The sequence below is a fragment of the Topomyia yanbarensis genome, chromosome 2, assembly GCF_030247195.1.
Source record: "Topomyia yanbarensis strain Yona2022 chromosome 2, ASM3024719v1, whole genome shotgun sequence".
Classification (NCBI taxonomy): domain Eukaryota; kingdom Metazoa; phylum Arthropoda; class Insecta; order Diptera; family Culicidae; genus Topomyia; species Topomyia yanbarensis.
Genome location: NC_080671.1, coordinates 464,322,764 through 464,349,990, shown reverse-complemented (window position 1 = coordinate 464,349,990; position 27,227 = coordinate 464,322,764). Strand labels below are relative to the sequence as shown.

General features: G+C 35.4%; 2 protein-coding genes across 5 annotated transcripts; one reads left to right on the top strand and one right to left on the bottom strand.

Moving 5' to 3' along the window:
• Positions 1–914: 914 nt before the first annotated feature.
• On the top strand, positions 915–4,324 carry LOC131686090 (synaptic vesicle glycoprotein 2B-like). 3 transcript variants are annotated; one of them, XM_058970237.1, is made up of 12 exons: positions 915–1,371; positions 1,651–1,818; positions 1,878–2,096; positions 2,241–2,403; positions 2,485–2,554; positions 2,609–2,642; positions 2,707–2,848; positions 2,932–3,070; positions 3,142–3,610; positions 3,673–3,832; positions 3,893–4,020; positions 4,088–4,324. In XM_058970237.1, the coding sequence occupies exons 2-12, from the start codon at positions 1,815–1,817 to the stop codon at positions 4,141–4,143; spliced, it is 1,584 nt and encodes a 527-aa protein (XP_058826220.1). In that variant the 5' UTR covers positions 915–1,371; positions 1,651–1,814; the 3' UTR covers positions 4,144–4,324. The 3 variants fall into 3 exon arrangements, with proteins under 3 accessions (XP_058826220.1, XP_058826221.1, XP_058826222.1); XM_058970238.1 differs by having other exon boundaries at positions 1,629–1,818; XM_058970239.1 differs by lacking the exons at positions 915–1,371; positions 1,651–1,818 and having other exon boundaries at positions 1,961–2,096; positions 2,221–2,403.
• LOC131686098 (homeobox protein ceh-19) lies at positions 4,324–27,227 on the bottom strand. 2 transcript variants are annotated; one of them, XM_058970248.1, is made up of 3 exons: positions 27,123–27,227; positions 4,683–4,764; positions 4,324–4,624 (listed from the first exon to the last, which is right to left on the bottom strand). In XM_058970248.1, the coding sequence occupies exons 1-3, from the start codon at positions 27,151–27,153 to the stop codon at positions 4,327–4,329; spliced, it is 411 nt and encodes a 136-aa protein (XP_058826231.1). In that variant the 5' UTR covers positions 27,154–27,227; the 3' UTR covers positions 4,324–4,326. The 2 variants fall into 2 exon arrangements, with proteins under 2 accessions (XP_058826231.1, XP_058826230.1); XM_058970247.1 differs by lacking the exon at positions 27,123–27,227 and adding an exon at positions 10,919–11,380.

Sequence of the window (27,227 nt, the reverse complement as noted above, 5' to 3'; positions counted from 1 at the left end):
TCAATACAAAATTAAGGGATAAAGATGGAAACGATAACGTGTTGTGTTAAGATTTGTTTGGGTTATTTCATGATGTGGACGTTTACTTTTCGAGGCTATGACTGTCATACTTAATGTAATAAGAAAAAAAAACTAATTTTAAAATATCGACAAATGTTCACACCTCTATCAACTTGTGGTCATCGCAGCTGTCAATTTTAACTAACAAACCAACATATCAACTTTTGAAATGGTTCGCTCTCTCGGTTAAATTTTTCCATTCAAGAGAAAATAACTTTCGAACTGTCAAATTTTAACTAAAGGTTTAAAAATCGCTAAATGGTTCACAACCTAAATCAGAAAGGGTAATGTCACCACAAATGTATCAAACCAACATTTTTAATACTTGTACCATCTTAAGAATCAATCATTTATGTTCTGCTATTCTGATTCAGCTCCAAATAAGATATAGGACGCTGGTCTAACAAAATGGGTAGTGTGAAAATAGACTCAGCACCCTGTCCTACAATTGGACATGTTATATTCAAGTGCAAGTTTAAGGATTCTTGACGCTCGCGCAAATAAAATGTAGGCACTGCTCGTTCAAACAAAACAAGAACGGGTGTCATGACGACATGTCTCACTGTAGTTATGGCGCATCAAGATAAAGGAAAGAAATAAACATAGGATGCTACAAACTTGATTGGCAATGATGTTACGGTAGTTGTTTTATTTCGGCTTGTGTAAAAGACTAGCCAACCATTTTTACAGCACTAAATAATAATGCACTAACAAATCCTTGTATACAGATTATAAATGAATAGTTTATTAGTATGATAAACAATACACAAAACAAATCTGAGACCAAGATACCTGTGTAGTAGCAAGTGCATACGTGGGAATAGTTTCTAATTTTAAAAGTATTTTGTTATATGCTTCAGTTTTAAAGGCGCGCTCGGTGAAAGCGGATGCGATCGCAAATATAGCATTTCGAGACGTTCTGAGAACAACTAAACAAAAAGCCAATTCAACTACAATTTAGTAATCATAGCGAATTTTATTTTTAAAGAACGTGAAAGTCAAGTGCGCAGTTTGCAGCCGTGACTGATCATCAAACACCAAAAACGTTAAGTGCTGAGGTTTTTATTTGATATGGACCGTATTCAGTATATGGTTCAGTTACTGAACTGTTTATAAAACATGCGGTGTGATAAGTGAAACATAAATTGCTAATTAGCTCTGTTGGGAGCGTGAACATTTGTATAGCTACACTAGGTGTTAGTCAGAGTTACATGTATTCCTTATATAACAATTCAATTAAGATTGGAAAAATAGTTTGCTCAAGTTTTGTTTACTGTGCCAAAATGTTTAAGAAAAAATAAATCTTTCAAGGTAAATCCTTTTAATTAACTACAATATTACAATAGTAATCCATTTCATATATTCTGATTATCAATCATTTTGGACACCTACATTAATAGTAATTCAGTTCGAAAAAGTGTCGTCTTTTGAAAGTGGTACTGGTAATGATGTAATGTAAGGTGAAACTTTTAGTTAAGTACACGTCATTGGAGACTTTATCTGTTAAATGATAAATGCCACTAGAACGCAAAAGACAGACTATACATATACTGATTTTGTGTATTTAGTGGATAATTTACATTGTTCCAGGCAATACAAGAGGAAATATCAGCAGTAAGACTGAGCGTTCCGGTTAATTGAAGAAACACGATTTATTAAGGATTTTCCCGTATTGCTTGGTGGTAACAATTATCTAAAGTTATAGTTGGTCTACCGATATTTATCAAGCACGGATAAAAAAATAAATAATAAATATGGGTAAGAATTCTAAAACAATCTGATATTTTTTAACTAATTTGTTTTAATTTTTCCGGTAGGGTTGGATTTTATTCAAGGAGGCAGTGCCGATTACGAAAATGCGCTTATTCTAACCGGTTTCGGAAAATTTCACTACTATCTGCTGACAATATGTGGATTAATTTACGCAAATACAGCGGTCGGCATAACAATTATTTCTTTCGTCCTACCGTCGGCGACGTGTGATTTTCAGATGACTTCGGAAGATAAAGGGTGGTTAACAGCTGCTCCGATGTTAGGTATGTTGATATGTTTCCTGAAATATGAGAAAATATTTAATAAATCAGAGATAGAATAAAAACCACATAAGCATATTGTTACCGATTTGAAGCAAAATTTGGTGATGTCCAATTTTTTATTTAGTCTATATGGAATCATTTCAGGGATGGTAATCGGCTCATATTTTTGGGGCTGTTTAGCCGATACAAAAGGAAGACGAGTTGTTTTAATCGCCGCCTTGTTACTCGATGGGATCGCAGGTCTTTTATCATCACTATCTCCAATGTTTGGACTCTTCATGATGCTAAGATTTATTAACGGTTTTGCGTAGGTATTACTAGATGTAGTTTAAGTATTTTTGAAAAATAGATATGATCTTTCCGTGCTAATGTTGCTTTATGTATGTAGTATTACAGGAGCAATGGGAATATGTTTCCCATATTTAGGAGAATTTCAACCCACCAAATATCGAGAAAAGGTAAATCACAAATTAAACATTTAAATTACTGTTACTTAACCTGCATTTCCTTAGGTTCTTTGCTGGATGGAAATGTTTTGGACGGCTGGTATGGTAGCATTTTGTACTTTATCTTGTTGATAAGAAAAAAAACCTTCGTATTATAATTCAAGGAATCATTCTCCTGCCTCTCATCGCTTGGGCGTTAATACCACTGACGTTTCAGATTAAATATGAATGGACTATTGACAACGAGATATTTAAGTGGGCATTCAGTAGTTGGAATTTATTTGTTGCAATATGTTCCATTCCCAGGTAAATAATGTTTCTCATATTTATTAGAACCAATTCTACTGTTATTGTTATACTAATTTTACTTTTGACAACTCTCTTTCCAGTCTCATTCTTGGTTCAACTCTGTGTTTGTTTCCAGAAAGTCCTAAATTTTTAATTGAGTGCGGAGAAACCGAGTTAGCACTAGAAATTCTGAATGAGATATATGAAAAAAATTCCGGCCGCGATCGATCGGAATACCCTGTAAGGAAACTATGAATGCTATTTAAGTTAACAAGTAGTGTTTACTTTTTTGTTTCTAATTTATTTCATAGATAAAAAGCTTGAAAGGAAATGATAAAGTCAACAACATAATGGAAATACATAACCGATCCAAACGAACATTGAGTATGAGAAAGCCAAATCATCTAAAAATTTTATTTAGTGAAATTTGGGACCAAACAAAAGCGTTATGTAAATCTCCTCATCTAAAAAACACTATTCTAACGTGTATTATTCAATTTGGAATTACAAGTAGTTACTATACATTGATGATTTGGTTTCCGGAATTATTCGATCGATTTGAGCATTATGAAACTCGTTTTCCCGATACATCGGCCTCCGTATGTGACGTATCTTCAATCGTGCTAGGTGACATCAACGGCACGCTTGTGGATGATTTCTGTGGGGGATCAATAGACACTAGTGTTTTCTTGCATACTGTTATCATTGGAATAGCATGCATCCCCACAAGTTTCTGGCTGCCAATATGTGTCCATCGCCTAGGCGCAAAGTTTTTCCTAGGTAATGAAAATCATTTTTTGATATGTTATTATTACAACTTTGATATCGTTTTCGTTTTTTAGTTTCTAGTCTTCTGCTGGCAGGGGCTGTCACCGTTGGGCTTTTCTTTGTCGTAAACTCAAGACAAAATTTGATTTTGTCGTGCGCATTTGAAGCACTTACTTCTATGGCTATTAGTACAGTGTATTGCGTAATGGTTGACTTATTTCCAACTAATTTGAGGTACATATAAATATACACAAATGGTAATGATTATATAAGAGGCATTTTTTCCAATTCCAGGGTTATGGCTGCTGCTTTATCGTTAACGTTTGGTCGTGGTGGAGCTTTAGTCGGTAATCTACTTTTCGGGTATCTCATCGACCTAAACTGTATCGTACCGATTGTAACCTTTTCTGTGATGCTCTTTGGTAAGAATGCTACTGATTGATTGATTCTATGCCGTTTAATTGTCTTTTCTTATTGCTTTTGTTATAGTTAGTGGCACACTATGTTTATTCTTACCGAACACTGGAAGCGAGGCTTTGGAATAAAAAAGAGAACAAGCTTAGTCGATTGTCTAAATAGAGAATTTGTAAAAATAGTGCGAAATTGTATGGTTTCATGTTAAGTTGGGTGTCAAATTTAGTTATTTTAAGGACATATTTCGTATAGTTTCAGTGAGTGTAAAATAATAAAATAATACTAGTGAATAAAAACATTTATTGGTATTTACATTATTGCAAATATAGCTTTTCGTTGCACTTGTCAGTCATTTTCGCCACATTAAAATTTAGAAGAGATGCTTGAGCCAATGTTGAAGACATGAAGGGAAAATTTGCGTTGATATACTGTGTAGTAAATAAAGATTGTCGGTGAGCTATTTTCAATCTAGAAGTTAGTTGTTTTTTCCACTTAGTCCGTCGGTTTTGAAACCATGTTTTGATCTGTACTTCGGTCAGGTTTAAATACTTTGATAATTCGAGGCGTTTGCTGACGGACAAATATTTGTCCTGCTTGAATTCGCTTTCTAGCCTTTTAAGAGAGAAAAAAGTTTTTGTTTTCATTGATGATGCATGATAAACTATCAAACCTTTCTAACTGTTTGGCGCTGTATGCTTGTCGAGGTTTACGATCAGTTCCTTGCCTTCGTCGTTTAACTCCAACCTTATAACCTGAAAATAAAAATACAATAATTTCATATTTTTTTCTTAATCACAAATTTGCTGTACGTAATTATTTATTCATCTGGATCCAATTTTTTTTATTGTTTCTCTGTTCAGCATATCTTATTCAACAATCATACAAAATGCTATAAGAAAATGAGCGGAGCTCCAAGTCATAGATTGCGATAAGAAATTGTGCCGTAGTTTTTATAAAGTAAATACTGTGAGTTCGAGCTTCAACCAGTAAGAATTTTTATTGCCTTTTGGATCAGGGGACGTCCATATACCACGTGGACAATTTAGGGGAGGGTGAGGGTCACGAGAAAGTCCACGCTTGTCCATGGGGATGGGGGTGGGGGTATCGGAAATATCCACGTGGATTAATCATTACATTTTTGTCTTTAATAAAATTTAATCAAGAAAAAAATTTGTATTGTCATTGGTGTGGAGGCTTACCTTCAATTTTTTTTCAAGATTTTGAAATAGTCAAAGTGCCTATAACAGCATAGTGAGGGACAGTAACTCTCATTAAAAAAAAAATCAGAGGAAATCGAGCGAAATAAAATCCGGGAAAAAATTCCTGTCTGAATCATTTGAATCAATATTCTGTGACTCGGTCAAATACCACTAATTTTACATATGAAAGCTTGTGGTCAAAATTACAATTCAAGAATTCATAGGATAGGTTATTAAGATTAATCTTTAAAACGTAAATATAAAAGATCATAATTTCGTTCCAAAATGATATATTTCCATGAAATTTTCTCAAAAGACGAAAGAAGTGTATGATATTCTGTGGATGAAGTTTAAACGATTTTCATTCCCTTCTTCGCCTTAGTAATCTAACACAAATTAAACTTTTTAAAAAACCCCTTTTTATGAAATTGCCCAAAAAATGGAAAGTCCACGTGGACATCGAAGAGAGGAGACCAGGGGTACGGAAATTGCCCATGCTTGTCCACGGAGGGGAAGGAGGAGGTTTAAAATTAAGGTTTTTTTGTCCACGTGGTATATGAACGCCCCGCTTAGCGCTAACTCAGAAATAGACCTGTACACTAAGAAGCAGGCGCGAAGATGAAAGAACAGTGACAAGTTGTTTTTCAGTAAGAACCAACATTTTTAGAAAAGAAATTCAGAGCTTACATTAATAAGGCTGCTATATTCAAACGACTTTTGCGAAGAACACAGTTGTTTGATCCCGAGATTTAGAGCCCCGATCACCATAGTATATTGATTTATTTTAAACAGAGGGGCGAATCTAGAGGGAGGTCCTGGGGGTGGGGGTCTGGACCCCTCCGAAATATTCAATTTGTTAAGGAGGGGGGGGGGGGGTTAAAGGTTTCAGCGTGAAAAATTTGTTGGTGATTTTTTTTAGAAATTTAGGTGAAACGAATTAATCATTTCAGTAACATTCTGTAATTTTTCTATGCAAAAATAACGACAAACGACTCGGTGTCGAAGCTTTTTGTAGAACGTCTCTGGAAAAACACGATTTGCGGTGTTATATGCCATTCAAAAACGACTTAACCGATTTATTTCTTCTTTATTTTTTATTTTTATTTGCATACACATTCTCTGTATAAAATACCTAACCCCTGCGTTGAGTTTTCGCGATAATTTTTCAATTAGGGTGGTTTTTTACTCATGTGAAACAAAAAGTGCTTTTTTCACGAAAAATTCCTCCATTTTCTGAGTAAAAAATCCCCTGGTTGAAAAATTATATCACAAACTCAACGTAGGGGGCACGGGCGAATGGCCATTGGGTTAAAGCCTCCAATAAGCAAATTACAATTACAATCAACGTAAGGGCTAGGAATTTTATACATAGAATGTGTGTGTTGAAAGTTGAAATAAATCGATTAAGTAGGTGTTGAAGTTTTTAATTTTAAATTTGTTTCAAATTATTATTTTTGTAATGTTAAGCGCCATTTGGCAGAAGGACTAAACTGTGTTCTTCGCCATCTTTTTTAAAGTGTGCACTCCCTTAGAGGAGATCTTCTGCAATATTGGTTTAACTTCTACACCTCAACACAGGTCCTCGCTGCTAATCTGACAGCGACCCAGAGTTACGTACTACACGAGTAACGTATTACGAATTGTGCATTTCGTTCCAAAATTGGAATTCAGGCGCCCCCAACATATTTCTCTGTTTCAATATATGAAAAGTGTAATTTGTTTAGAATAAATTCATTCAAATGTCAAACTTAGAAGCTGTATTAAAATAACCATAGTGATAGTTGTGATTACATGGATGTGACCAATGTTTTATTCTTTATCGTTTGAAATGATACGGTCTCTTTGTTAAAAAAATAGATGAACGACAATACGTCGTTAAAATCAACTTGGAATTCAAACTGTTGGAAAAACTACTCGAGTAAATTATATTACAGAAGCTGTAGTGATTACATCAATACATGAAATTAATTATTTCAATATTCTTTGTGAAAAAAAATGATACATATATCCATCACTAGTAGATTTACTTAGCACATTATTAACCGTTTAGCCGTGGACTCTTGATTTTACAAATGTGCATCATTGGAATGTGTGCCAAATGTTTTGACGTTCATAACCTTTGTATTTTTTTTATTTCATTCGGTTTTAATTATATTCTGTAAGCAATAACTCGACGAAATGCGAAACTTTCGCGAGAGTGACAATAGCCTTTCTTGTTTCATTTATAGAGATACTCCTCGCCATTCGCCTTGGGAATCGAACCCAGGTGAGCTGCGTGCAAGGCAATCAACGTGCCAACTACGCTATGCCCACTCATAATGACAAAACTTATGTTAATGACATTGCAGGGCTTACCTCCAGTCATGCCTGTTTATTGATAAATTTAATGAATTATCGATTCTGCTACTAATATAAATAGTATAAAACATTGTATAGCATACTTCTCGTTTAGGATATCGTTGCAGATTATTAATTTATTTGCACACTTTGATTACCTGTAAATATGAAAATTTTACGTTTTCCGGATCCTTACTTCTTTAAATTTTGGATCCTCACTTCTTTAAATGCAAAAGAAAATTCGTTCTTGCGTTCCAGCGAGCATTTCGTTTAACATTAAATCCACTCACATATGATCTAACAAAAGTGTACATTTTTGTTTCAAATTAAATGTGTTTACGATTGGAGTTCTTCTAGATGACAAGCGTGACCTAACTCTAACCATGCAAATCACAATTTCTAATATGGTAACAATATAATAGTGTTTATGTGTTTTTAGTTTTACTTAATATTCTAATTATAATTTGTTTATTTGCGGGTTTTAACCTAATGGTCATTCACCCGTGTTCATATTGTTTTTTTTTATAAAGGAGATTACATGGTGTGCAGTTTTTGAACAACTTTGTTGAAATCAAGTATATGTGGGGTTTTTTCTTCGTTCTACTAAGTGCAGCGCGAACGTACAGTTTTAGTTTGATTATTTATTTGGTTTGCAATAAAATATTTTTGTGACATCTTTTTAGTAGCTTTTCGAGTTTTTTGATTATAGAAATTTTGATATTATCAGTATATCAGTCCGCTAAATAGCTCAAAAATAATCAAAGTGGAAAAGCTCATTATCTAAAATAGTTAATATGGCATTTTTCGAAAAAAAAAGTAAAATTAATTGGGATAAATAAAACAGCTCAAAATTATTCATTCAACAGCAACAATTTCGTGTAGATTTGGCGAAACAAATATTTATTATTTTTAAAAAACTGATCAGTCAACTATAGTGGAATTTTTGTAATGTGAAACTAGTAGTAGGGGAGACCGGGGTTAGTTGGGGTGCTTTAGATTCAATTTTTTACCGCTTTAATTCGTGCAACATATAACTCTTTGCGCAAAGGGACAGTTTTTTTTTATTTTGATTATAGAGGTTTTAACCTTAGGTTCATTCGCCTCTTTCGGGTTAGAAAAATTTCTTTGGAAATATTTCTAACCCTATGTATGGGGTTGGGAATCAAACCCAGGTGAGTTGCGTACAGGGCAATCGATTTGCCAGCTACGCTATGCCCGTCCCCAGGGATAGACTGTTGGCAACATCTCTGAGTTTTATCAAAGTGTTTGTTACATTTTTAGGTGATGCGGCAAACCCGCCAACTTATCCCCGCCTCGGGGTAAGTTGGCGGTACGTACAGTGTGTTAGCGATACGCCACAAAATAAGTAATCAATTGGAAATTCAATTACTTGAGTGATCCTTGTGGAACGTGCAAAATGTATTTTCAATAAAACCGTGTATTAACCAACATTTGCCATTATATTTCAATCTCAATATCCCGGCATTTCGACTTTGACGCGTACTTCATATTCAAAAACAAACTTTCTATATACTTCAGGCGATTGGTCAAAGTAAATGCCCCATGCATTGACAAGATACACAAGAAAAAGAATCTCTTACATTGCAGTGAATGACAGATAATAATATTTGGTGACTTTTTTGCACTGTAAATAGTACTGCCAACTTGCCCCGTGTGCATTACCGCCGACTTATCCCAACCGTATATTTTATAAAAAGGTATTCAAAAAACAACTTTTGGTTGTGGATAGGTGTAATGTCTACAAGGATTCTGAAGGCTGTTTCACGCACTGTCTAGAAAAAAAAATTATTCGTGGAATAGATTAAAAATCACCTTAAATAACACAAAGTGTTTAAAACTAAGTAATTTTACTTAGTATGCTCGAAAACACAATATCGCTCCCTACTTTTACGAAACAAGATGTCTTGCATCATAAACATATTCCAATATTAATTGAGGTACACGTACATTTATTAAAACACGACTCATATGATCAAAGGAAAGCTAGAATACAATTGCAAAAAACATGGCAACATGGGTTCGTCTTTATTATATAAATTGATACATAATATATCCTCGCATCAATACGAGTTGCGCCACTGTAGAACACGAAAAAGAAGCATATTACGGAAGTTTTTCTTATGGCAATAAAGAGGTTCATCGAGGTTTAGTAATATGAGGTTTATAATACTAGTTATGAAGTACAAAGAATATTTTTTTCAAATAATTTTGTCACAAGACAGCGGCTGTGCAGCATTTTTCCGATGGCTCGGTTTTTAGAAAGGCTCATCGACCGGAAATTTATCTTCCGTATTTTTTTACCTAGAGTTTAAAACTAACGTGTTTTGTTTGCTTTATACCAATAGCAATATCGAAAAAAATGTCTACGTACAGTAGGCATTTTTTTCGATATTTCGCGAAACCGCGCTCTTTTTTAAGGAAAAAAATGCTGAAAATGTCAAAAAAAATCGACACAATATTGATCTTAAAAAATAACTATTCAAAAAGTAAAATATCATAATAATCAAAAATCATTTGTTCGAGTTACATTTTCGGCCATCTCAATAGAAGTGGTTTTGAGAAAAACGTGTTTACAGTTCGGGGTATTCATAGTAGATGTTACGGCAGAATTGAAAATTTGAACACTTATCTATTATTTTACGCTTTCATGTTTTGTTATATCGTTTCCGAGACTCTAACGCACATTTGATATTTTTTATTTCGATTATAGAGGTTTTAACCTTAAGGTAATTCGCTTGTTCGGGTTAGAAAATCGCATGAAAAATTTCTAACCCTATGCGCGGGGTCGGGACTCGAACCCAGGTGCGCTGCATACAAAGCAATCGATTTAATCGCACATTTTTGATGAATGATTGATATTTTAGATTTTTTTATATTCTACAGTGGTGTAACCACTTTATTCTGAAAATATTCATTTATTTTACAACATAGGCATTATCAACCAGCTATGCATTGATGAAACACTAGATTGAAATTTCTAATTGTTACACGTTCCAATGCAATGTATACGATAAACACAAATCGTTTCACCTAGATTTCACAGGTAGGCGCTAAATAGCACTGTCTATACTCACTTTGCATTATTATGTGTACTCAGCTTCGTATGTTTCGTTAAACGAGCGGAAAATGAAGATATTGGTGATTATATCTTGTTTAATTTGGCTCGGGTACATCGAGTGATTCTTTACTATTATTTACTCGAGAGTCAAAACAAATATCAGAAATACCAGAAAGTCAAATACATTAAACTACATTTATTCATTTTAGCACCTCGTTTTTATGAAGAAAAACGAAGAACAACTGAACTTGTTGAACAAATACTTCAGGTTTCCGAAGATATGATACTTACATGAATCGTGTTGGACACCAACATCGTAGATATGTCGATTAGAACCAGACTGAATATGCATCCATCCAGGATGTGTAACATTTGACACATCTTTTGAGCTAACGCAGCACCTTGTAATATTTGACCTATTTGGCAAACATATCTCCAATGATTCATTATCGCACACGTTTTGTGATAATCCTTCTAAAGTGTGTCTTTTGCTGCACATTGAACAATGACTATTTCCTTTCATACTTATGTCTGTCGATATTCCCAATATATCATCTATGGAAAAGGTTTTGCGGTTATTTTCTTTCTTCGATACTAATGAGTGGCACATGTTGGTAATTTCTTGAGTGTCATTATTCAAGTAAATTCTCGATTTATCGCACATCATATTTTCTCGTTCAGCCAATCCAAAAATTTACGATATTGATATTTGTATATAGCACTTGCAGTTTCCACATTATTTTTGGTTTTCAATCTTTATAGAATGGAGCCAGGAATCTAACTGAAAGCCTAAGTTCACTCACTTTCAGATTCTTCGACTTACACTCATAACCCCTATCATAATTACGTTTCATTTGCCTGTTTCTATCTCTTTCTATAATTCCTCCAACTATAAGCGTAGTTATGCGATAAAAGGTTAACGCCTATTTTTCGTACTCTGCTACTTCTCACACGTTCAATACCGGAGCGAGTGAGACAAGGGTAATGATTTTATATATCATCTCCTGCCCCTCCGGTGATTGAGCTGAAATTCAACTGTATTGAGTTACCTTTTGACGCTTTCGGTGATTTTGCTATTCATGAGAGCCTAAAGTTAAGCACGCTAAATAGAATTCAAAGGACGGTGATTAATCGCCATTTACAATATTTCGTATATATTGGTAGTTTTTCTGATAGATTCAAAAAACAACCTAAAATTGTAAAATTTATAAAAAAGTAATAGAGTCGCATCATTGTTCTCACTAGGTTATACTAAAACCTTCAGCTAGGTATACGATACGATATGCTGGGTCCAAAAATGTGGGGATAGAGAGCAATAACAATAATATTTTGTGGCGAAAAAATTGAGGTATAACATTTTCTAGCTTCGAGTGTTTTAATTTTTTCCGTAACATTTTTATGAAAAATATTTGACGCGTATTTTTTGTTTAATGTGATTTTTTTATTTTGATCATAGAGGATTTAAACTGAGGGTCATTCGCCTCTTTCGGGTTGGATAAATCTCTTTTGAAAAACACTCTAATTCTATGCGCCGAGTTGGGAATTCAATCCAGGCGAACTGCGTACAAGGCAATCAGGGGCCTGAAATTTCGATTTGAAAATGCGGAAAATGTGCATGTATTTGAGGATATTTGCATGGCCTCGAACATTCGGTAGCGCAAATATTTTTATAAATATTCTTGTATGATGCTTCAAATAGGTAGTTCTCTTAGCTAAATTCAAAACCTCGGTTTTTGGACAAATGGCGAATGCCAAGCCATGTTAGGCGTCGCGGCAACGTGCACTCGGCGTCTTTTATATTTCGACTGTTTTACATTCCTGCAATTGAAACAAATTGCACTGATTATATTGATAGATTCGAGTAATTTTTTTGTCGTTTTGAAAGCAATTTTTAACAAACTTTAAGCGATAACTAAGTTCGCTTTCTATGCCTCTCCGAACCGGTCATAATAATCAAATGCTCAAAACGTCTGTCGTAATATATAACAGAAATCTACATCACCAACAATTCGTGCAAAAAGAGGCAATATTGCAAAAAACCATTATTTCTATTCCGGTAGAAAGCAATACGAACAAAATGAGTTCAATTACGTATCTTTAACGTCAGCTGCATCGGAAAAAATCAAAAACAGCATATGGCTTAATGACCCAATTTTTTTATTTCGATTATAGAGGTTTTAACCTTAAGGTCATTCGCCTCTTCGGGTTAGAAAAATCTCTTATCAAAATTTTCTAACCCTATGTGTGGGGTCGGGATTCTAACCCAGGTGCGCCCTCTCCCAATGACCCAATTGAGAAAGCCTCGAAAAGCAGCCATATTTAATAACGAAAACCACTTGGACAGTTTAGGGGAGGGTAGGGGGTACGAGAAAGTCCACGCTTGTTCATGGAGAATGGGTGGGTGTATAAAAATTATCCACGTGGACTCTTCATAATATTTTTTTTTCCTTTTTTAGAATGTAAAACAAATTGCACCATCACTCGCATAATCGCTTGCTGTTTCCCTTCAAATTTTTCCCAATGGTAAGAAGCACTTAAATCGCACATGCCATTCTGCAACTAGGTTTCCCTATAGGAATATGGTAAAAAACCACTCTGAGCATTGTTCTGTAACTGATAAATTTGCTCTCACAAACAATTGATCCAATTTTCTATAAATTCATCAATTTACAATTTTTTGTAGATTTGGTAACTTGTTAACGATTCAATTCAAGAATTATTTTCATTTTGAGTTATTATGACCAATGCAAAAATCTGTCTTTTAGTAACAAAATTTTTAAAAACTTTTTTAAACTGATTTTGTTCAAAAATGAGATATTTTTACAAAAGTAAAACAAAACTAAAAATCTGTAGACAAAGTGAATATAGACCAGACATATTGTTTTCGGATAACATTCAACTCAATTCATTTGAAAACCCAAAATTGCATGGAATTCAAAACACCTTTATGAAATTACCTAACGAAAAATGGGAAAAGTCGACGTTGACATCTTGGGTAGGAAATAGGGGAACAGAGATTGTCCACGTTTGTCAATGGAAGGGGGAGAGGGTCGAAACCCAAGATATTTCTTCTGCTGAAACAAAAAAATGTATGACGATGTTTATCATGTTTGATTCCTGCCAGATGCTTTAAGGGGGGTACTTTATGTAAGGGGTGACATTTTATCTGAAAGTACATCTCCTTAAGAATATTTTCCCAAATTTTCATAGTGATCTGAGCAATAGATCGGAATTTTCAGCGCATCGAAGTGCGCCTCTTCTACCAAGAGCAGTAGTAACTTCAAATTTTAGACTCCCGAATTATTTATTATCTTATCTCGAAATGTTGATTTTCCAAAAATGGTTTTTCCGTAATCACGATTGCCGAAAAACTATACAGCCGAACTTCAAAAATTTTATTTTATGGATAATAATTTTTTAACACAATATTTTCCTCTCAATACATCGACTTTCTGGGAAAAACGTTTCCGTATGCAGGAAAACAATATTGTTTACTCAACTGATCGTTAAGGTACGAGGAATACTCCTACAATACAATGGAATATTTTGAGTTTTAGTTGATCTTTTGGAATTACATTATGATCACCGCAAACCTCCTAAATAAAAAAGAGTTGCGAGGAAAGGACAACAACTCCACCAATTATCATTATTTTTTATAAACTGATGCTTGTTTTTGAAGTAGAATATTTCTAACGTTTCAATATAGGGGCCCCGTTTCAAAAATTTTGGCTGGAATCTTACCCGAGTTTTTTTAACGTGAATATCTGCCGTTTTACTGAATGAAAAATAAGATTTTTGAGCTATCTCATTGGAAATATGTACAACAATTTTGTGTCTAATTCCGTAGTATTTACAATTACTGAAAATAGTGCAAAAAATGGATTTTGTTAAAGCAGTAATTATCTCCTCCATGATTGGCCCGTACAATTCTATCAAGAAGCGAGCGTTGCTGGGACTGTCCCTTTGTCCTCCAATGAAATGCGACACACGTATAAAAGCAGAACCCATGAAAAAACCGTCAGTTTGCTTTATGACCTCGTAGTAAGCAAACGTTGTATGCTAGCTCAAACTCTTCGGGAAAATATGCGTATTCCATTACTGCCACCAGCAATCATTCCAATGATACACAGGTGCGCCAGTTTCATGCATTCAATGATCACATACCTCAGAAAAAGCTGAACGCTCTTTTCTTTGCGTTGGAGATGGGGTGGTTGGGCGTGAGAGACCCTGCTATTTTGCTCTTTAAATTATGTGTTGCGTGTTCAGATAAATTCACCACGGCCCGCGCTCCAAAGTACACTGCTTTGTATACACTGGAGTATACATTGGCGTGCGCTCTTTGGTTCGTTTTCCGCTGGCAAGCGGTAGTGCGGGTGCGAATGACGATTTGATTAGCACTGGGTAGTGATGGGCATTTCGAAAAATAAAATCGATTTTGCTACATTCATAGGCGGTTACGTTGTGCGAAGGAGATGATGTTGGCTTATTGGATGCTGATATTATAAGTTTCTGCTGATGAAATGATACGAATATTACTTTACGTATCATCGTATATGCTGCTATAAACACAGTTTGCTAATGATCCGTAGAACCAGATTAATTGTATAACAGGTGCAATGCATTAATTAATGTATGACAGGATTTGTACATCCACATTAAGACGGGTTTATTTTATGTTCGGCTTAACGACTCAATGTTCTTTTACTTATTTAGTTTGTGAATTTCGCGGCTCAAAGTTAAATGCTTTATTAAAAGTAATGTCATCGTACTACATTCGCTGTCGGTTATTATCATACGTGACAAATGCAGAGTTATTGCGAGAATTCCACATTCATTTCAATAATCAGGGCCGAAGGGTAATGCTGATAGTATAGATAGTACTACCCATTCGAAAATAACCTAACGGGTTGAAACTTTAGAGCAAGCCTAACATTTGAAATTTGCCACGTATCGCAAAAAGGTATGTAACCCCTTAAATCCTCGAAAAATTACCATTCTTTGGACAACATTTTGAGCCAAAAAATAATGCGACAGAAAAGTGATCATTTGTGATCATGTCTGAACTTCACTTTGTGATTTTGAACATATTAAAAATTTTCAAAGTAACGGTTTTGGCAGCCAACTTCTGCAGACCCTCGGTTAAATTATTTTTTGCGGTAATCACGCTACAGACTAGACCGATTATCTGTAACACATTTTTCTTTTCCCAGGTAAGGGTTGTATTGTGCGCTTAAAATTCGTAAATGTTATTAAATTTATTAACAATTTCATGTAAAAAAAGAAGTAGAATTTTCAGCTTTTTCGCCTTTCTCATGTAAAGAAAAGCTATGCAATCATTCCAAAAATCGATTTTCCAACGGAGGTCCGGAGGCCTCAGTGTGATGTACCATTCGATTCAGTTCATCGTGATCACAAAATTAATGTGTGTATGTGTGTGTCAAATGAGGTCATTCGATTTTCTCAAAGATGGGTGAACTGATTTGCACAATCTTATTTTCAAATGAACGGTACAACGCTCCCATTAGCTGCTATTGAATTTTTAGTTGATCCAACATCCGGTTCCAGAGTTACGAGTTGAAGGTGCGGGCACACAGCAAATTTCCATATAATCTGTAACACTATGATGTCCGAATGATGTAATACATATTCAGTTTGGTTCAATATTACAATATGGTACAATCATAATATATCATAGGTTAAAAATCCATTGAAATAAATTACTTCGATTCGCAGGCTTACATGACTGATGGTGAATCAAAGATTCCTGGAATATATTGTCCAATATCGATGATTCCGGAAGCCCCGGGTTCCGGGCATATTCCAGAACGGTAATGACTGAACCAATTTTCACTGACCTAATCTAAATTGGAAGGCATAATATGCAGTTGGGCGATGCACCTCACATCTACCCCTCCCTCATAAACCACCACCCGTCCCCCTCTCAGACCAACCTTACACCCGCATTCGCTTCATCCACTTCGTATACCAAAACAATTATCCCCCTCCCCGGCATTTTAAAATATGTTAACGTGAAGACAACATTGAACTCTTGTTGATAAAGGCCATTAAAATGATATTATTTGGGGCTTTAACCTTTAAGGTCATTCGCTCGTATTTTTGTTTGTTTCAAGTGTGTCAACGTTATTAGCGACTGAAAAACTGTTTAAACAATTAGTTTTTACTGATATTAGGGTTTTAAGCACAAGTCGTGCGTACAATCAAAAATGTATGTTGAGCATTATACATGTGGCGTTTCGTTCGCAATCGAGATTACCGACTGAAAAAAGTAAAACCCTTAAGGCTTTCGATTTATAGTAGCTACTTTAACAATTTGGATATTTTCTAACGTTTAATGTTGAACATCGTTTTGGAGAAGCAAAATGATTAGAATGATATCAAATTACTCCTAGGTGTATTTGCAACCGATAAACACGTCCCTTTTAGGAAGGGTGTGAAATATGAGCGGCACGTTAACAATACTGCTGCACGCTATCCTTAAACACCATGCAATATAAGTTCGTGTGGTACAGATTGTGTTTGTTATTTAAAAACATATTGCCCGTGATGCTGGTTCTACTGTCGAATTGGGTAATTTGTAACTATGATGCATTTTCAGATATTAAACAAATCAAATTCGTGATTTATTGTGAGATCTTACGTGGTTTTTGCAGTTTCGGTGTCAAGTAAAAACGTCATAAGATTAGCAAAATATATAGGATCAAAGTGTTTTCGCCACGGTGACATCATCAATCTTTCTCTTGTCGAATATCGTGAAGAGCGTCAGGAAGCAAATTTTTGGATTTTTTTGCGGTAGAAGCAAGCGAGTTTTCAGATTTTTGTTATCTATACCATTTCATTACATTTTTTTTATTTTGATTGTAGCGGTTTTAACCTTAAGGTGATTCGCCTCTTCGGGTTAGAAAAACCTCTTGAAATCATCTATGTGCAGGGTTGGGCTGCGTACAAGGCTCGCCCCACTGCAAATTTGTGTTTGTGAATAATTATTTTGAACGACATCTGTTTTAGTTGGACTACATTTCTCTATTTTTAATGTAAACACACATTAAAGTTTTGTGTTCAACCAAAATCGCCGAAAAAGGTTGAACCCACGTGTGGAGTACTAAAGTGGTAGCCAAAGGGTGAAGGATGGTGTGCTTAATACGAGATGGAAAATCAGGTAAAAATCACTTCTTACATATAACATTTAATGCGTAACCACAGTCGCAATCCTTTTGAAAATTTTCATAATAAATCTCTTAAGTGATTGTGAATTTTTAGGAGTGGAATTCCACACACGATTTTTTTCAGTTGTGGTGTTTTATTTTTCTAAGAGTGTACCTTTAATAAGGCTTCATCTAGCCTTGTAATTCAACCAGTGATTAATACCACTCCCGTCCACGGTACATGCACATCTTCGTTGAAATCCAAACATCAACAACATAAGAGAAGGACGAAAAATTCATCTTGTAATGTAAAAGGTACGATGATTAATAGAATTATATACCTGCTTAAATACGCCAAAGAGCGTTGGGATTTTCATCAGCTGTGCTTACGTGTGCACCATTCACCATCACTTTAGTGGGTGGTTTATTATGATGATCCATTACATTGGCCGCTGCCATAGGTTCATTCATTTAATGTATTTTCATGAGTAATGCTGTAATCCACGCTATTCTGATTTTTCTTTTTCATTTTTATGTTTGCCAGTGAGAAGCTTATGCAAATTGTATCACTAAGGTTTTATATGGTACAGTTTAATGTACGTTTTAATAGTTGGTTTTATACTGGCTTTAAAAGCTGCTCGATTCAGTTATAGACGAAACTTTGACGCATGTTTGTAATTTTCAATAGTTTATTTCACTCTAAACCATAGACGCTAAGAGTGCCAAACCGGGAATTTTTTGAAACCATTAGAATATATGTGTTCACATGAGCACTAGTTAATGACAGTTGAAAATTAATAATTTTTCTCATTGGTTTTCCATTGAGCCAAAATTATGACTGATTATGATAGAGCGAATATCCGTCCTGGTTTTTAACTAACTGTCCTGAAGTCCTGGGATGTAGAAGAAAATGCTTGAATTGTCCTGGTTTTTATCCCCCAAGCCTATTTTTTCATAAAGTCTTCTGATTGACTCTTGTCCAGGTCGCAGTTACGGACGACTGCAACCATAGTTGCAACGCGAACTCCGAGGTAAATTATCTCTCAAGCAGAGTATGAAAAACAAAACCCTAAAGTATTCGAGTCACGAAATTATTCGAACATCTCTTGCATATGGAATTTTTCCATCTTGATGGAAATCCGCGAATATTTCCAGTTCATAAAAGAAAATAACCGGGATAATAATAACTATCAAGGAATAACGCTGTCTCGAACTGGTGATTATGGAACCACTTTAGTAACTAACCTACCATGTCAAACATCTTACATAACAGGTACTATGCAACGTCGCGCTCTAACTGATATTATTTACTACCACCTTTGTACCGCTTTTGATAGAGTGAACCACACTATGACAATTACAAAAATAGAGAATTTTGGAAATAATGGTAGTTTTTGGATTTTTTGCGATCCTAGCTCATAGATCAAGAAATTATGGTTTTCATTGGAGATTGCCAGGCATTTGATTTTACTTCAGAAATAGCCCGAGGAGGTTACTTGGGACCGTTGATGTTTCTACTTTACTTTAATGACGAGTATTTAGTGGTAAAAACTCCTCCGCGGTCCTTCGCAGACAATTTAAAAAGATTTCATCTCATCCGCTCGCTCAATTGAGAATTGCAGATTATTCCAATAATAGCTTGAAATTTTCGATGGTTGTGGTGTAACAAATATCTCGAGTGCCAGAGTTGCGAATTCTCACGAAAGACTTTCTGGTATTGTATTGCTAAAAGCGTTCAAGCGAGACGTAACTGCTGCGTGGAGAGGGGGGGGGGGTGTCTTCCGTATAGATTGTCCTGGGTTTTCACTCGCCGGATATGGTTACCTCAGATTATGAACACTGAAGTATCTATTGTGTGATAGTGAAATGCAACTACATTTCGTTATTGCTATAGTGGAATTAATCGAAAGATAGCAGCCTTAAAGCAGGTTAATCAAAATAATGTTTTAGGAATGAGTTTCTTACGTAATGGCGAGTTAATGGCTGTTGAATCTCACCAGCTTTTGATATTTTAATTACACATGGCACAATTGGGTTTATGCTTTTGCCTTTCTCATATAAAGAAAGGCTATGCAATCACTGTAAAAATCGACTTTTTAACCGAGGCCCGGAGGTCCGAGTGTCATACACCATTCGATTCAGTTCGTCGAGATCGGCAAATGTTTGTGTGTGTGTATGTGGGTGTGTCATTTAAACTCACACAATTTTCTCAGAGATGGCTGAACCGATTTTCGCAAACTTAGTTTCATCTGAAAGGTATAACGCTCCCATAAGCTGCTATTGAATTTTTAGTTGATCCGACTTCCGATTCCGGAGTTACGGGTTGAAGAGTGCGGTCACACAGCAAATTCCCATATAAACTGGTACCACTACGATGTTCAAATGATGTAAAACATATTAAAATTGATGTAACATTACTCTAGTTTGCGGGTCTGGATCACTAATGATCAATCAAAGCAGCTTTGACCACATTGGCCACCTATGACAGTTCATGACGCCCCCGGGGAACCCGCCAAGTTCCTAAGCTAATATCACACCCATTCCACAACGAATTCTCTACCGATTTTTACAAACTTGATTTCAAATGAAAGATACAGTAATGCCATTGACTGCTGCTGAATTTCATTCGGTTCTGACTCTTGCTTCCGGAGTTACAGGGGTGTTAGTAAGGATACACTGGAATTTCCCATATAAATCGTAATACCTCAGAGGCTAAAAACTATTGAAATGATCATCAAATTACTTCTAATCGCAGATCTAGATCACTGATTGCCAATCAAACATTCTTTGAATATATTGTCCACTATCGACGATTCCGGAAATCTGGAATTCCGGGCATATTCCACAATTAAAGTTCATCGGTGATGACTGAACCGATTTTCTCAAACCAAGTCTCAAATGGAAGGCAAAACATGCAGTTGAGTATTGCGTCGCCGCCCCACCCCTCCCCGTCTTGCCCTTACACCTCCCTCCTTCATCACTCCCCTCCTCTTGGACCACCCTCACGCCCGCATTTCCTTCATCCACCCCGTATACCGAAATAAGATGAAGGATTTCTGACTCATCCTCCACTCCCACTCTACTAACCCCCCATTCCCTCCACTTTCAAACCCATTCCATTAACATTTCAAAATATAATCACATGAAGATAACATTGAACTCATGCTTATTAAGCTAATTAAATATTATTCTTTTGCCTTTCTTATATAGAAAGGTTATGCAATTGCTCCAAAAACCGACTTTCTAACCGAGTCCCGGAGGGCCGATTCTCATATAACATTCGACACAGTTCGCCGAGATCGCAAAATATCTGTGTGTATGTATGTGTGTATGTATGTATGTATGTATGTATGTATGTATGTATGTATGTATGTGCGTGCGGATTTGTTAACAAAATGTCCACATCGGTTTCTCGGAGATGGCTGAACCGATTTTTACAAACTAATATTCAAATGAAAGGAAAAAAAATTCCCATAGGTTGCTATTGCATTTCATTTTCAACCGACATCTTGTTCCGGATTACGAGTTGAAGAGTATGGTTACAAAACAAAATATGTTGATTTGTCCACATCAGTTTCTCGGAATTTTCTGAACCGATTTTGACAAACTTAAGTTTAAATGAAAGGTCCATCCGCTGCTGTTGAATTTTGTGTGGATCCGAGTTCTGGTTCCTGAATTACAGGGTGATACGTATGATCGCGCAGCAAATCCCGATTCTAACGAATTCTGCGATAAATGTAAAAAGGTGATTTTTTTTCCAAAATGTAAACACAACTGTTGAATTTGTAGATCTAGGTCACCAACAGTCATTCAAAGTCTCTTTGGCCGCACTGCCCACCATCGACGGATCAGGAAGCATCCAAATTCAGAATAACGGTTATATTGGTTTCTCGAAAATGGCAAGACCGATTTGATCAACTTAGTCTCAAATGAAAGGTGTTGCGTCCCCGGAAACTGATATTAAATTCCATTTCCATCCGACTTCCGGCTCCGGAGTTACGGGTTGTGGAGTGCGATCACATAGAAAACTCCGATTCATACCGATACCGCGATGAATGCAAAAAGGTGCTCTTATATATTCGTGATCTAACGCTAGATGTCGACCGCCAGAGAGCATGGAAGTGCTATGATGATGTTTTTATTTACGTCTGTCAAAACACATTGGAAAGTAAATTCTGATTTTTTTAAATTTAATCAATATTACAATTAAATGTTATTTCTTCTAATGAAAAGTAATATTGATGAAGAAAATATCTTTCCTACCTCTGAAAAATATCCAGATGGTAAATTTCTTGTTACTTCACTCACATTTGTTCTTCCGGTTTCAATTTATACTAAAATGAAATTCAGAGATTGAAATTTCGATAGAAATGGCGGACAAAAATCACTGGATTAAAGAGTGTAGTTGTTGGTAGTCGAGGTTATCCACTGATAAGTCCAATTTCTAGATAAACATTTTCCATATCTAAAACAACCAACCTAACCTCAACAATACAAAAATAATTCCGGATCTCAATAATTCGTAATAAAATATTGAGTTCAACTGAATGTTTTAGTATCATACGAAAGAACGAGTGTTTTCTCATCACTTGTAATTAAGCTTTTTGTGAAACTATGTGATATTTATTTTAAAACAATTAATATAGAACAACCATCCTATACCATCAATGCAAGAAAATGTTTTCATCATCATTTGACTAGTACCAAAAATGAAATCCAGTTGGCGCATCGAGCGAAAAAGTTTCACGTTTGAGAGCCAATATTTACCAAGTGTAATAAGAATGAAAGACATCTCCATAATGTTATATTGTACGAACCAGCTATTAAATCATAGTTTGGAGAAATGAGAAAGGCACAATTGCACCTCTAGGTGGATTAAAACAGCTTTTATTATAAGGGTCTACTATCAAAATTTCACTCAGATAGTAAGAGAAGTTGAATTTCTGATCTATTTGCACGGCCGCTCATAAACCACGTAAACTAACGATGAGGAGGGAAAGAAGGCGGAGTGGACTACTAAGGCTTTACGTTTGTCTACGAAGAGAGAGAAGCCAGTAGCTAACTAGCCCTAACTAGAATCGGTTAATTTTTTCCATTTAATTTTTTATCAGCCTCTCGTGGCAAAAGCGACATGTTTTTTTGTGTATACTGAGATACATGTTTGATCTCATGAAAAAGGATACATGGGGCGATACACTGAAGGCCAAGTGAAATCCAATGACATAAATGAAAAGGTCTGTCAGAAGAATGGGTTTGTTCGTATTAGTAACTCTAAAAAGGTAAACAATCCAGAAGTAACACGTGGTGATGTTATCAAGTTGAAAGATTTAGAGCGTTCCATGCAGCAATTGAATGAAATTATTCAAAAAGTTAAAAATATCCCGTTTCTTGGTCTTAAACTTGCTGAATGCATCAGTTGTCACAAATTCAGCTTATGATTAGGTTTGTTCCAATACCAGCAGGAACTGCAAGTACTCTGGAGCAAACGGGCAGCAAATCATTCATGAATTTTCTTCTCTTTTATCATTGTCTGGTAGCAAACCGGACTAAAAAGGAGAAATCTTTTCTGACGAATTTACACAAAAATAGCAAGTAGGTACGGCAGATTGGTATGAACTATCAAATTGGTAGAATTTTTACAGTTTATGCATTTTTGTAAGACAACTTGCCATATCCTTATGCAAAACTGAAATTTAAGTGGCAGAAAACCAATTTTCTTTAAGATGGTAATGTTTTTCTTAAAATAAATTTACTCTTATCGACTGCTCTTTTAACTGAAGACTTATCATCGCGCAATATGCACAACATAATAGTAACAACCGAGTTTTCTCAATTGATTTACAATAAAGTTTCATATTACAATAAGATTTATTATCCAAAAAAAGGTAAATTAATTTACAATGTTACTGTTTCTAAGAAAAAAGAATGGAAAAATGTGAGTTTTTTACTGTTAAGATACATAACCACCCCCTTTTAAACTGTTCAAGTTGGTTCTACATCCATGTTTTTTTACGCGGGGGATACGTACCTCGTAAAAAAACCGCGTAGAAAACCGCATTAATTGGAAAATTCGCGTAAAAAAACGCGTTAATTGGAAAATCCGCGTCAAAAACCGCGTTAATTGAAAAATCCGCGTAAACAACCGCGTAAAAAACCTGGGTGTATATTGAAATTTGCTGAAGAAACGTAAATGTTTACTGTTTTGTATTTGGCATAACATTAGACTTATTGCAAATTATTGTACTGTCACAGTCAAAATTGTGGTTTTGTTACTGTACATTTCGAATCGAGAATCAATCCAGAATTTAAGCTGGAGTTTTTACTGGTGTTTCGAATCTAACCGGGTGAATGCAGAGGATTCGAATTTTTCGGTCCCTGGAACTGATGGCGAAATTCAATGTTGGCAAGGCGCAGGAGGTATTAAAAGTGAAAATACGCGCAGACCCTATTCTATCAGATATATTTAATAATCCATTTCAGACCAGCGGAGTGTAAAACATCTAGTAGTGAAATTATTATGAATGATAATAATCGCATATTTAGGTTGCGTCAGGATGCAGTTTCGCATGAGACCAATACATCGAGAATACTTTGCACTCTAGATAAAAGCGAAGACTCCATATCAAGAAGACTGATATCTCTTTCCTTCCCCCATACAAACGAGAAGCGACAGAGGTTACACCGCCTCTATTGGAAGAAGGGAGGAAGCTTTATGTAAAAATGTATATGTGTGTGTGCATCACTATGGAAAGTACCAAAGAGAATAGTGAAAGAGACGCAGAGTGAAAATCAGTCAAAACGGCAACACTCCCTTTACGATGATTTCAACACTAGAATTTGGCAACCGTTTCCAAAGGCAGCACTTTAAATGACTCCTATTATATTTTGAAAACAAACCTTTTGTCGATCGTTGGATTTGTTTATCAAACGATGTGCATTTTGAAACAAAGAGATGAAATAATTCTAAAGCTTGTTTTTACTCATACATAGACTCTAGAATGCACCTTACAATCACGATTGCACTTAATTCTGACGAAAATTCAAATTTCTTTTTTGATAGATTTACAATACTTATCTCCTCCAACTCAGGCATGAGTAATGTTTATATACATTGCACGATTGGTCTGCTCAATAAGGTATTTTTGGCTTCACACTATTCGTCTCTTTCCCTATTCTCTTTGGAAAGTACCACCTTTACCCGCAAGTGGCGTTGCTGTTACTGTCTCCGGATTCTGGACAGAGTTGCCAGTCTTCTTGATATGGAGTCTTCGATAAAAGCAAATCTTTCGTTGAATGGGAAAATAGTTCCACGGGCACGTATTCGGAATCTTTATGGCGAACCATCAGTTTAGAAATAGATAAAATGGAATTCTTGCACAGCCTAGAATTAGACTACAAATCAATGTATTTACAATAAGTAAAAGTAAATGCCAGCTTGAAAAATAAAATAAATTGTAACTGATATCTTCGGGATTCTAAAAGAGCAACGTTAAAGAAGATTAGATAGAGATAAAATCAATGATTCGAGCAATGAACTACAATAATTGATTTCCTTACACAAAAAAAAACAATTTTAGCTTTGCTGAATTTTTCATATATAGAACAATAAATGATTTTGATGTTATTGCTCTGCATTGTTTAAATTTTCGAATTGCAGTGGAAAATTGGAATACTTAATTAGCACTCAAACATGAAGCTTATCCGCTCGACGCGCCAGCTAGATTTCTTCATTTTTGGTACCAGTGAAATGATGACGAACGTATTTTCTTGCATGGATGATATGGAATGAATTTATTTCAGATGTTATTGGATAAACATAACATAGTTTTACGAAAATTTGAATTACATACTAGACCAATTGTGTTGCATTTCCATAAATAGGCGAATTTAAATGCATTTCTATCCATCAAAATAGAAATCCATAATATATTGTGCGTTGCGTACAACGCATTTTGCGTTGTGGATTGAGTGGGAATGTGCGTTGTGGATCAGTGCAGGACGTTTGTTGGACAGAATTTTGCGAGGGAGTACAAAGTTGATGCAAAATGTTCCTTGACCTGATGTACAGTGTAAACTAACAGATTTTCGTATGCAATAAAACTACAAATTACAAAATCGAAATGAAATAATTTTTTTTTTCTAATTTGATGCAAATTTGTTATACTATCCTAGAGTGATCTGCCCCTCGATTACAGATGCTATGAAAATACTAGTTTCTTCGTTTGATACCAAAACATTCAGCGGAAATCGATATTTTGCTGCGAATTATCGAGACCCGGAATTATGTTTGTATTTTAAGGTTAGGTTGGGTGTTTAAGATACAAAAAATGTTCACCTAGATTTTCGATTTATTAATGGGCAACCTCGACTATCAACACCTGCACTCTTTAATCCGGCGATTTTTTTAATCCAAATTTAAATCTCCAAATTTCATTTTGGTATAGACTGAAATCGGAAGAACAATTTCTTAGTGGTGTGGGCCCCTTTGGCGATTGTTTACTTTTTCGGTCCCACCTATTAGCATTGAAGTATCGCCCTTACGTTTTTTTTACAATAACTACCGTTTTACACCACCGATTTCGTCCGGTTTATTTTTTTCAATAGCGATCATTGTTACTATTTACAGCTGGTATCAGCTTAATAATCCTAAAAAATTCGAAAAAACAGGTTCGCCTGTAAACTGCTAGCCAAAAAGTATCGCCCTGTTTGTTTGCATGGAGCGTGGAGGGCGAAACTTTAAATAAACAAACAAAAATACAGGTGCGCCCGCTGTATTTTTTGCAGTAGTTTAAGAAAGCAATATAGTAGAATCCAAATTTTGAGGTTAATTTGTTGCGTTTCAAAGCCCTCATTCGCATATATGAAAAAAACCTTATGTTTACATTTGTAAGTATCGCCCTTTTCACAAAAAAGTGTTGAAATGTTTGCTGGGAGAAAACGTTTGAATGTGATTTTTTGTTTTCCTTAAACTCCTATAACTGCGTAACGTGCGAATACACAGGAACGGAGTTTTTTGCAGTATTCTCTTTTTATTACATACATATCTACTGATTTTTGTTTGAATAATACTTACGCTACATATCCGCATAGAATCCAGCAACGGGAAGTCTTCCGGAACTCGAAGAATTCAACCCATTTATCGCGTAATGCAGCATTCTTCAGGTACCGTAAAAAAACTTATTTCAGCTATTAGAGCGTAATTACAAGGCCGATTCTCACAAATTTTTGCAATGCACTTCATTTTTTTATTTTTAAAATAAAAGTTATGATAATAAAGTCACGCTAAACTTGGTTCGCAATAAGTGATGCTAGTTTTTTATCGCTATATTTACCGTTGCTAGTTTGCCTTTTTTTCCTCCGCATATCTCTCCCTAGAGGATAACTAGTTTTTGGGACAACCCGGCCTACCGATGACTACCGATAAACTTTTAGTGACC